This window comes from Crocodylus porosus, unplaced genomic scaffold (assembly GCF_001723895.1).
Source record: "Crocodylus porosus isolate Cpor-Errol unplaced genomic scaffold, CroPor_comp1, whole genome shotgun sequence".
Classification (NCBI taxonomy): Eukaryota; Metazoa; Chordata; order Crocodylia; family Crocodylidae; genus Crocodylus; species Crocodylus porosus.
This window is the reverse complement of record NW_017728947.1, coordinates 75,068,564-75,079,646: the sequence shown is the minus strand read 5'-3', so window position 1 is coordinate 75,079,646 and position 11,083 is coordinate 75,068,564. Positions and strand designations below refer to the sequence as shown.

The window sequence follows — 11,083 nt, the reverse complement described above, 5'->3', positions numbered from 1 at the left end:
GTTGGCAGTCCCTTCCTGACATAGCAGCCTCTGCTTGTGCACCAGTGTGCAAGAAAAAGCGCTCAGATCACCCCACCTTTCCCAGCTGAAGACCTCTGTTTCCATGTGTGCTGTTTATAGCTGTATTTAAGGGTACCATATGCTTTTTCCCAAAGTCCATTGAGTTCAGTTTTGGGTGCCAGATAGAATCCAAAGTTCCAAACTCTATGAAGAAGGCAAATAGCTCCCTCATTATCTACTTTTACATGCAAGATGCATAGCTGCAGGTTAATTAAGATGTGATCATAGGCTAATTTCTAAGGGAAAAAGGAATCTCCCTTGATTACTTTGGAAGCAGTTGGTTATCATACTGTGTCTTTATTGAGAACAATACAGACTAAGGTTTATAATTCCCTGTGCAGTTAGAAATACCCATCTGGACCAGAGTGTAGCTATTGCTACCAGATACCTGATACATTTGCCCTTTTTTTGCTTTGTACTTTGGCAGCATTTCTGTAGCTTGTCATATCAATGCAGTATTGCTGAATTGAATTGCAGGTGTGATTTGTATATTTAAGTGAAGCATGGCCTTTGCAAAATGTGTATGCAATATGCAAAAATCTTAGTGTGTGAAGGCAAAACATGCACCTATCTAGCATGCATTTGTGAGAGGTCTATTGATATGCAAAGTGTGTATTCCTATTGTGATCAAGAGGAGGGGGCATCCACGGTTATGTGCATAGTAAAAGCTTAGGAGAAGTGTGTGTGCATACATGGAACTAGAGGTAAGGACATTCTGCACTATGCAATCTTATAAAGTCCAAACCCAGCCCTTTAGCTTCCAAGCCTCCATCACAGTGCTTAAATAGTAACTGCACTGCTGTTTGTCCTTTAGTTTGAAATGAAGCTGAGTATTTGGGAAGAAGGTTGGAAATGAATCCCATGAACACCTCTCCCAGGTAACCATGGCCAAAGCACGTGGCCCAGGGCACCCTTATTTGTAGCAAGTTTCTTGCAGGGGGGAGGCCAGGCCAGGCTCCCTCCATGCATGTTACAAAACTGAGAATTCATTGGGCCACTTTAGAAGCCAGTTGGGAATTGGAGGCTGTGGGCTGGGGAATGAATTTGTCTGTTCTATTGGCTCTGGCACAGCATGATTGCTAAGCAGCTACATGTTACTTTATTTCCTTGGTTGTCATAAGAGAACAATTTTTATAACTACTGGAGGCAATGGGTACTTGCCATGCTTGGGGGCAGGCAAACACCTCAGACACGCAGATGCATACAGTCATTCAATCCACTGGGCTATCAGCCTCTTAGCTGGGTCCCCTTTGACCAAGGGGACACCAACCCTGTTAATGTTAGGAATATAGGATTGGAAGGGACCTCCTGGGTCATTGAGTCTCATCCTAATCATGTGATTTTTTTCATAAACTGACCAAGTTCTGTCTTAAAACTGACTAGGTTTTTGCCACCGCTACTGCTACTAAATGGCACTTGGAAAACCTGCCTACTCTGGTGATTAGAAACCTTCATTGTGTTTCCAGCCTAAATGAATTCATGAGCACTTTACACCCTTCTGTTTTTGTGCCACCACTGTTTGATTAGTTTAAAGAGCTCTTCTTCCTTCCTTTCTGATGTTTATCCCTTGATGTGTTAATAGACAGCAATATTCCCTCTCAGCCTCCATTTTGCTAGGCCAAACAAGCCAGGCTCTTCTAGTCCCTCATACAGTATGCTCCCCATTGCCCTCTTCCACACCTGTTCCAGTTGGAGGTCGTTGTTCCTGAACACAGGTGACCAGATTTGTACACAGGATTCCAATTTAGTTTTATTTTTTGTTTATATCTTTACAGAAAATGGCACATAAATCACAGGTTCTGAATGACTAGAAGTTGTTACGGTTCCATACCTCAAACACCTCAATACGGAAATCTTTTCTCACTGTATGTACATTATTTACACACCATGGGCTATAAACTAACACGTCAAACAAACTGGGGACAAAGACGAACAGAGATGCATGAAAGGGGAGGATCAGCCTTTGACAGAATAAAAACAGTAGTTCTGGGGAAGGAGAGCTCACAGTTTACAGCAGGACAGAAAGGGACATGTGGAAGTCACTGTCCTGGGGCCTTCATGGAGGGCAGTCCCTCACTAGGATGGGAAGGCAATGTTAGCATGGAGCTGTGATGCTGTGGGTCTGTGTATTCATATGGGATTCTGGGTATGAGGAATATGTACATATCACAGTGTTTGTGAGTTTATGTGCATCTGTGGACATGGCTGAAGCTCCCTTTGAGACTCAGAGACCAAGCTGGTCAAATATAAGCCAGTACATACATTTGGCAAATGATACCACTTTATGCTAACTGATATATTCAGAAAACATATTGCCTAGTATTTGAGCCGTTCAATGCAGAAGTTGAGGCAATGCCTGCAAGGCCTCTGCCTCTAGGGTCTTGGGGTGCATTGCTATTCCCAGAGCTCTTCTGGGAGCTGTAGCCAAGTCTGATCATCAGCCTTGTGGGAGCAGCCTAGACCCACAGCATGTTTGTAGCAAGGACTCTGTTATTATTCTACATGATTAAACCTCAGCAGCTTGTGCTAGGGGCCAGAAGGTGCTAACCAGACAGTGCTAGGGAGCAGTTTGAGGCAGCCTGGATTACAGCTAAACTGCCACGGCACGTGGAACCGGGTGCAGGTTCTGGCTGATGCCTGGGCATAGGTACTGAGGAGAGTGGAGCCAACTACTAGGTAACCATGCGGGAGGAGCTGGGTCTCATCATTACAGGTAAATTTGGGTGCAAGGCTTGGGTACCCATGAGATCCTGGGTGTCTGTAAAGCATAAAGCCAGGTATGGTATGTGCTTTGGGTGCTGCTAGCTGCAGGAACTTGGTACCTGAGGGTGTTATGAATTGTCAGCACCCTTACAGAGGGAAGTCAGATGTAAAACTCGGGATGTCCCATAGGGAAGGTGTGGGTCTTGGGTACCTGGGGCTGGGGGATCAGCTCCTGCAAATTATGCCTGTTCTTCCCTATTCCCTTGGCTTCTCACTGAAAAACCAAGACCAAAATCAGCTGCCCAACATGCCAGTCACCCTCCCCATTCCAAAGTGCCCCTGGGACACCCCAACACTCAGTCAGGAAAGATATACATGGAACATATAAATCACCATTTAAATAGACTCACTGTTTTACACAAACACTTCCATGGATTTGTCCCACAATAATCATGGCCAGAGAAAGGGTAATATGGTCCTTGTGAGGGCAGTGGGTCCATCTCACCCTGCCCACACTGCGTCCTGGCATTCTGAAGGCCAGACACCAGAAATATGGGCACAAGGGAGGGACCTGGTCTACAGGAGATGGAGCTCCTGCTGCTTGGAAGGGTGTCCCAGCCTCTCCTGCTGATGGCCAACAGCAGGTTTCTGGTGGGAGTAATGGTTGGGAAGGGACTTGCCCAGAGGCTGGAAGTTGGTGGAACTCAGGCAAGAGCAGAGTCTTGCACAGAGACAAGTGGGACTGCAGCTAGGGACAGACTGACCCAGTGCCTGGGGGTGGGTGAAACTGGAGCAGGGGCAGCCTTGCTCTGATATGAGTTGGGGTGGAAGTGGGACTCAGACTCACTCTTGAGACTGGACAATTTGGACCAGGTCAGAGAAACCCAAAGTGGCTCTGAGGCTAGTGCAGAGGGACCCAAAACCTCAACTGGCTTCAGTTGCCTCTCAGATGAAGATGGGGACAGTTCCTGATCTCCCAGAAAGGGGGAGAGAGGTGGAAGCAGGAAGACTCCTGAGGGCAGAGTGGGAAATGGGGTGGGAATACCCCTGAGGGGAACAGTCTCTGGACACACCTGACAGGCAGAACTTGGCCTGAGCCTGTGGCTTCCTGAAATGCAGAGACCATGGGAGGCCTCACTCCCTGGGCAGGGGCGGCAGGAGGGGCCTTGTCAGTCTGAGAGGAGGCTGCAGCCCCCGGAAGAGAGTCTTTTGGGGCCATTTTCCATCATCTCTTTTCCCCTAGATCAGCTTCTCCTCCTTTTGTGATGAATTTGATTTCTCCATTTGTCTCTCATCATCTGCTGCTGCCTCCTCTTCCTCTTTCTCTGGCTTCCTGATGGGAGTTGGGGAGTCTGCAGGGATGGTCCCCAGGACTTTGGTGCTATGCTCCTGAGCTTTGGCCCTGAGGGCAGCAATGCTGTTTTCTCTCAGTTCCTCCTGGGAAATGGTGGTTTTGGGATCCGGGCCCCTCTCTTCCTTGTCACTCTTGTCAAGCTTGGGCAGGGCGGGGCGCTCCACTTCTGTCTTCCTTCCTGCCTCAGCTGCTGCCTCCAGAGACTTTTTGTGCATCCCTAAAAAGAATTGTTGGTATTCGGGTTTAGAAAAGCGCCTGGGCATGGGAAAGCCATCTTGAACTGAAAACAGCAAAGATAAAGAGAGGCCAGAATTAAGGAAAAGCAGAAACCCTTGCTTCAAACAGCAGTCAGAGAGAGCCCATTGCTTTGGGCCCTGCATGAAGGGGAGCTCAGGCCAGTTCTCTACTGGCGGCAGACCAGCCCCAAGAGCAGAGCGGGTACCATCTCTGTGCTCAAGGCAGGTCAGCCCTGATCGGGGAGCATCGGCCAGCTCTGTGCTTGAGGCAGGGCAGATCTGGATGGTAAGACCATGTTCGCTCCCCTCCAGACAGGCTAAACCTGAGGGAAGAGCCAATGTTCTGCTAAAGGGGCAGATGTGAGGGAACACCAGTGTGCAGCCAGTGTCTGTGAAGGGCCAGGTCTGAGACGGACATATATGCCTAAGTCGTGATGTCCCATAAGGGGACACAGTCTAAATGCCACAAAGAGACAGGGAATTTCCCAAAGGATAACTGCAAGGCAGGGCTTTGAGAGATCAAACAGAATAGGCCATCCAGTGCTGAGGGACAGTGAAGTGGTGGCTAGCAGTGACAAGATGGAAAAGGAGGAAGGGCCAGCAGAGCAGCCCTTTCACCTGGACAAGGCAGGTGTCGTGGGTGGTCTCTATTCTCTCATTTACAGAAGCCCTTTGCATCTCATCTTCCCTTTGCCTCTGTCTCCCTCATTCACAGCCCAGCCCTCTGCCTCTCGCTCTCAGTTTTACAGACAGAAGGGCAGGGTTGTCCGTTTCTAAGGTGCCACAAGTCAGTGTTTTGGCAGAATTAGTCTGAAAGATCAGAAAACAGGAAGCAAAGAGCAGGAGTGTGAAAGGGGATTTACTACGTCCACATCTACACAGCCCACACCCACCCGAGAACAACAGGCAGGAGTTTGGTGCCCTCAGCTGGAGGGAGCTGCAGGGGAACTCCACTCCAGTCCTCCAGAAAAGGGTTGTTGAGAGGACAAGTTGGCTCCCTCACCCCAAACGAAGTCACACAGGCTTGCAGGAGCTGGATCTAAACAACTTCTTCCAGCTCTTCAATGGAAACCAATTTTCTGTTGACTCTGAGTCCAGGGAAATCCATACCACAGGAACTGGGGCCCAATATCCCTTATCCCATGCCAGGGGAGTCCAGGATGGTGGTCAGCAGCCTTATCTACATACTTCTTAGCTCAGGGACCAACAGCTTCACACTATGAGTCTGGAGCTGGGGACAGATAAGTCTAGAACCAGGGACTGACAGTTGCAGCTCAGGCCCCAGGAGTTGGGGCCCGTTGGTCATTAGCAGTAGCAGTGTCCCTGTGTTCTGGAGGAGAGAGCAAGTGCTCATTAATTTTCTCCCCTTATTCAGCATTTTCAGTATAGCTCAAATTTCCTTCATTTTAACTCCTTACTCCCTTGACTACTGGCTGTGCCCCATGGGCCCCATGAAGGGGACTGGTCTCTTACCCAGTAGCCAAGGGGCGCAGGACTCCATGATGCCGTCCTTGGCAGATTTGAGAATAGACTCTGGCAGCGGGATGGAGTGCCGTACCATTGCGCCATAGAGCCCATATTCGGCCATCACGCTGCTCCTCCCCCAGCACTTCTCCCGCTTCCGCCATTTGGCCCGGCGGTTCTGGAACCACACCTGCAAAGGGCAACAGAAAAGGGAGCTGCAGTTTACTGAGGCCAGGTGACTTGGCTCTTGAAGTGAAGGCTGCCCCCACTCCATGTGGGCTGAGGAGGCTGTATGTCAGCTTGCGTGTTGGTGCTTGCATGCTTGTGACTATTTGTGCAAGTGCATGTGCATGTGAGAGTGACCACAAATATCCTCCTGAGGAACCAGAAGCTAAAACAATATAGATGTAAAAACATGGTAACTGCTGACACAAACCACAGGACTGAAAGGGCTGAATGGATCCAGCAAAGCACAAGTGATGGGCTAGCTTTCTTCCTGCAGCTCTGCTGATGCCCCTTAGTGCCGCCCCATGGGGACTTCTGCCTCCCTAGCAGTGGACCTCTACCTACTAAGCTCTTCCAGTGCTCCTCAGTCTCTTTGGGGGGAGAGAGCCTACTAAGCACCATCACTATCTCCCAGGGGCAGAAGTATGCATCTCCCTCAAGGAGCGCCATGCTGCTTTTCTCCACCAGGACCCATGTCTCTTCCAGAAAGGGCTGTGCTCGTCCCACCTGAAGCAGCTGTGGCTTTCATTCCTAGGGCAGTACACAGCACGTATTTTTTCCACCCTCACAAGAGCAAAAAGGGCCAAGCTTCACAACAACTCCCACCCCTCTCTGCAGGATGTAATTAATTTCCCATTGCAGTGCCTCTTTCTAGTGGCTTTTGGCTCCTGTGCTTGGGATTTTCTCTTTCATTATTTACTGGGTGTCTGAGCTGCAGAGGGAGTCTGTGTGCAGTGATGCCTGTGGGGAGGGCTGGGCCCGGGCAGCATGTGCCAGGGTGGGGGGAGGGGGGGGTTGATCCACACAGCTCGCCCTGAATTCCCAGTTTGAAAAGCCCCTCATCTTCTCTGAAAATTGGCAGAATAATCTCTGGGCTGTGACCTGGGGGAGCAGCAAGCAGAGATACGAGCAGCATTGGGGGGGCTCACAGAAATCTATTAGTGTTCTCTCTCTGATTTCCATTCCTCTTGTCTCATTCTCCCTCCTCCCTCCCTCGATTCCCTCCCTGCCCGCAGTAGAAAGGCATCAGCTTTAGATGAAAAATTGCTTGAGGTCTATTCAGAAGGAGGCAAAGGAAGAGTCAGCCCCAGGGGCAGCCCGGGCCTGATTGAAAAATAAGTTAATTTCAGTTTGAATCGATGGGCCTCAGGCACTGAAATATCACGGGAAATTAAAGCAGCTGGTCCCCAGGGAACAGCGCCATTGACCTGCGCTAATTAATGCCATGGAGTTACCATGCGCCTCTCTGAGAGGCAGCCCCTCCCTCCCCCAGGACACCCCAAACACCTCCTCATTTAACTAATTAGACTCATGGAAAATTGGGTGTTAATTTGTTTAGGATTTTTTTCTCCCTCTCTTTCCCGGGAAGTACATGGCGGAATGGAAATGAATGGCGGGGTCTCGCTGGCAGATGGATGCTCGGGGTCACTCCGCAATCTTCTCCGACTTGATTGCTTGATTAGGTCGTTAGCACATTAAAAAAAAAAATTGCTTGCCGTCTGGCGCTGGCCTGATGAGTGGGATGAGGCGGGAATCGCCTGGGTAATTTATCTTTTTATACTGCAAAGAATTTGATTTCAATCTGCAGATATATGGAGGCGCCTTTGACACCTGTTTAACATTACAGAGCTGACAGCTTAACCCTCTGATGCCTCCACTGCCAACAGCTGTGGAGGAGCCATGCTCACTGCACCAGGGACAAGTGCCAGCTGGGCCCGAGGCTGGGAGGTGGATTTCCTGGGGGCTGGGGTGGGGAGAGGGTAATTCTGCAGTGAACTCCAGACTCTCTTGCCTTGGCAGGCAGGGACTACTCCGAGGTAGAGTCCTGGCTCTTGCATGGTGGCAATAGTGCTCCCACCCAGGCATGAAGCACTGCTGCCAGGGGTGACTGATGCCTCCTGAGTCGGGGGGTGGAGGCACAATTTGTGGGTGGGCCTGGGGGTGGCCCAAAAGCCCTATATCCACTCCTATACTTCTATGCTGTGGCTTAGTGCCTCCCCACTCCCCACATGCTGCCAACCTGTGCAACAAAAAAACTGGCCTCCAACTCAGCAATCTCAGGGGAGGCATATGCCCCCCTGTTCTCCTCCTACCAGTCTCCTGTGCTGTCTTCACTGGAGATGGGTTCAGCTACTGGTGCAGGAGAAATTCAATGTTTGTGCACCAGCAGTGGACATTGTGCACCAGCAATGGACAAGCCTGGGTGCAGCAGGTGATATGGGCCAGGTTCTCCCAGCTGGGGACTTTGCATTGGGAAATGAAAAGCAGCAGCAGCTGCCAGGACAAACTCCCATCTTCTCTCAGCAGGAGTGCTACTGGGAATAAAGCAGAAGAGCCAGCTGTGCAGGGAGCTCCCAGCTGTCCCACCCAGCCTCTACCACCAGGGTATGGAAGAACACAGCTGTAGCAGTCCTACCCACTCCCAGCAGGGGGTGCATTAGTTCTGGGCTACTCTAACCCAGCCTCCCCAGTGGCAGGCACTTCATGGAATCACAGGCCGCTTTGTGCAGGATTCATGTGCAGACTGTCTGAACACTTGCAAACTCTTTGCATTTCCATTCTGATGATTCTGTTTCTGGATTGTTAATGGCTCTTAATCCAGAGCCCTTGGCAAGAACCAAGTCCTTGTCTCCCTTTTGCCTGGAGAGCTCTTTTTGTGCCTGTTAGAACAGAGAGGAATCTTTGCTTGGGCACTAGCACGTTCTTTTCTCTGGTAAGCTTTTGCCTTTCACTCCTGGGATACTAGCTCCTCTTTCCTTAGTGCAAGGAAGGAGGTGACTGAGAGTGCTTAGACTGAGGTGGCAATGCCTGTTCTGGTTCTTTCTAACCTTCCAGGTGTGAATATCACTATGCTCCAGCACCTCTGACTCTTGATATGGTTATTATCAAAAGGCAACGCTTTCCTCCACTCTCCCCATGTCCTTATGCCAGGTCCAAGCAAGGTGGCTTTCCATTTACACTTTGGATAAACTGATACAGTTGCCTTTCTGTCCGCAGATATTACCTGTCCTCCCATGGAAATACCTTAAATGCTGCAAAATCTGAGGGAAGCTGACTGCAAATCTCACTTTGTGACTGGCAATTTAAATAATGTCCTTGTATTTATCTAAACAATTTCAAGGATGCATAGCTCTGCAGTAAATGAGTCCCAAGATTACCCTGGCATTTGTCAACAATTACCAGGCACTAGGATCAGAGCTGGCCAGAGATGTTCTCTTCTGAGAGACACAGCAAGTAGTCGATTAACTGTGACTTTTAAAGGTGTGTTACTATCCATGACCCCTTCTCTCTAGTACACAGACTCTTCATCACTCTTGTTTTTATCATTTTTTCTTTTCTTCCTCCCTTAATGCCTAATTCCTTTCCCTGTTTTTTTTACTGCTCCCCACTCATTCCTCTCACATCCATACCAATGCTTGTGAACCTGCCTTGTTTGCATCCATTTAAACCTTCTGTTGCATGCCTTTACTCACTTGCACACCTTTCATACCATTCCTTAGTAGCCCAGTGAGGTAACTGCAGTCTGTGACATCCGCTAGGTGGCTCCATGCCTTGTAACTCAACCTGCTGACTCCAAGCATCCCCCTTTTCACAGCAGACAAGAGGAAGCCAATGCAGAAACAGCAGCAGCAAATTCTGCCAGCTGGCAAACCAATATTGACTGGGGCTGGTGGAAAATGTTGTGCGAGAACAGTCTTCTGTTGGAAAACAACTGATTCAATGAAACTGATATTCTGCAGGAAGTAAATGTGTTTTATGGATAATTATAAAAGTACTTTGTTTTGAACGTATTGTTTCAATGTTATCACTTGTTATCATTGAAAATGATGAAATTAAAGCTCCTTGAAAAGGTCAGTTTGACATTTCTAAAATGAGAGCCCGTTAGCCATACTGGCAGGTAGACTGTGCAACGTCAGTGGTATCTTTATTGCATTATACAAATCCTCATTACTCACTTCAGTCTTCTCCAGCACCTACTGCTGGATAATATTTCTGATTTTGCCAAGACATGTTTCCTGTGCCTAAAGGACCAGCAGAAATTCTTTCTTGCAGTAATTTTAGCTTTGCGGCATAGAAACATAGGACTGGAAGGGGTCTTCTGGGCCATCAAGTCCAGTCCCCTGTGTTCTCAGGCAACCATTCACCAAAGTGTTTCCCAAAATTGTCACTTTAAACCCTCACACACAACTACATAACATGCTATAGGTTAAAGCAGGCGAAACATAGGTCATGCCCAGCCACTGCCATGAAACAGCAGTTAGCTATTATGTGATCAGAGGATCCTAGGAAGAGGATGATACCCCACACTACAGAAAGGAAGAACCTCACGGCAATGCCAATCTGACCTAGGGGGAAAATCCTTCCTTACCTCAAATTTGGTGATTGGTATAACCCTGAGCAGAAGAGAAGGATCCTCTGAGTTTTCTACATACCAGCAGAAGCATCAATACATCCCCGTCAAGCCTCTGGAAGTCTTTGGTCTAGGGAATTTGTTTTATAGACAACTGTGTAGGAAATTTCATTTCCTCACATTGAGTGAAATATTCCCAAACACTGTCCTTTATGTTTGACAATTCAGCTAGTAGCACAGCTTTCAGCATCAGTAGTATTTCTTCTGATCTTTCCTCTTTAGATAGGTGCTGATCTGACACACACTCACTTAGCACAGGGAAAAGGAGACTACATTTTTTTAAATTTTAAATTTTAGTTGTTTTTTTTTTTAATTTATATATATGCACCTACATGTGATGCTGACGGCTGCCTTAATAATCCAGCCAGTTAGTTTCTATTTACTGAAGAATGTCTGATGTTTTTGTGCAAAGTTCTCATAATTTTGGGGGCTTCTTTTGGATCAGTACATCTTGAGAGAGAGCTTCTCAAGGCAGAAGTTCACTATGAACACTTCATATCCCACTTATTGTCACCCAACTGTCTGTGTGCGCACCTCTGCAGTGAGCTAAAATAAAGAACCTGCCTCAAGAAACTGACAATTGAAAACTACCCTCAACATGTAGCTTATGGGGGATGGCTTTTAGTTATT

At 48.3% G+C, this 11,083-nt stretch overlaps 1 protein-coding gene across 1 annotated transcript in view; it reads right to left on the bottom strand.

Annotated features, from left to right (window-relative positions):
• Positions 1–1,840: 1,840 nt before the first annotated feature.
• VSX2 (visual system homeobox 2) overlaps positions 1,841–11,083 on the bottom strand; it is a 34,382-nt gene continuing 25,139 nt past the window's right edge. The window contains exons 4-5 of the mRNA XM_019551130.1: positions 5,827–6,007; positions 1,841–4,334 (exon numbers count right to left, since the gene is read on the bottom strand). Of these exons, the coding sequence (XP_019406675.1) occupies positions 4,003–4,334; positions 5,827–6,007 (513 nt within the window). The 3' untranslated portion in view covers positions 1,841–4,002. The remainder of the gene's footprint in view (positions 4,335–5,826; positions 6,008–11,083) is intronic.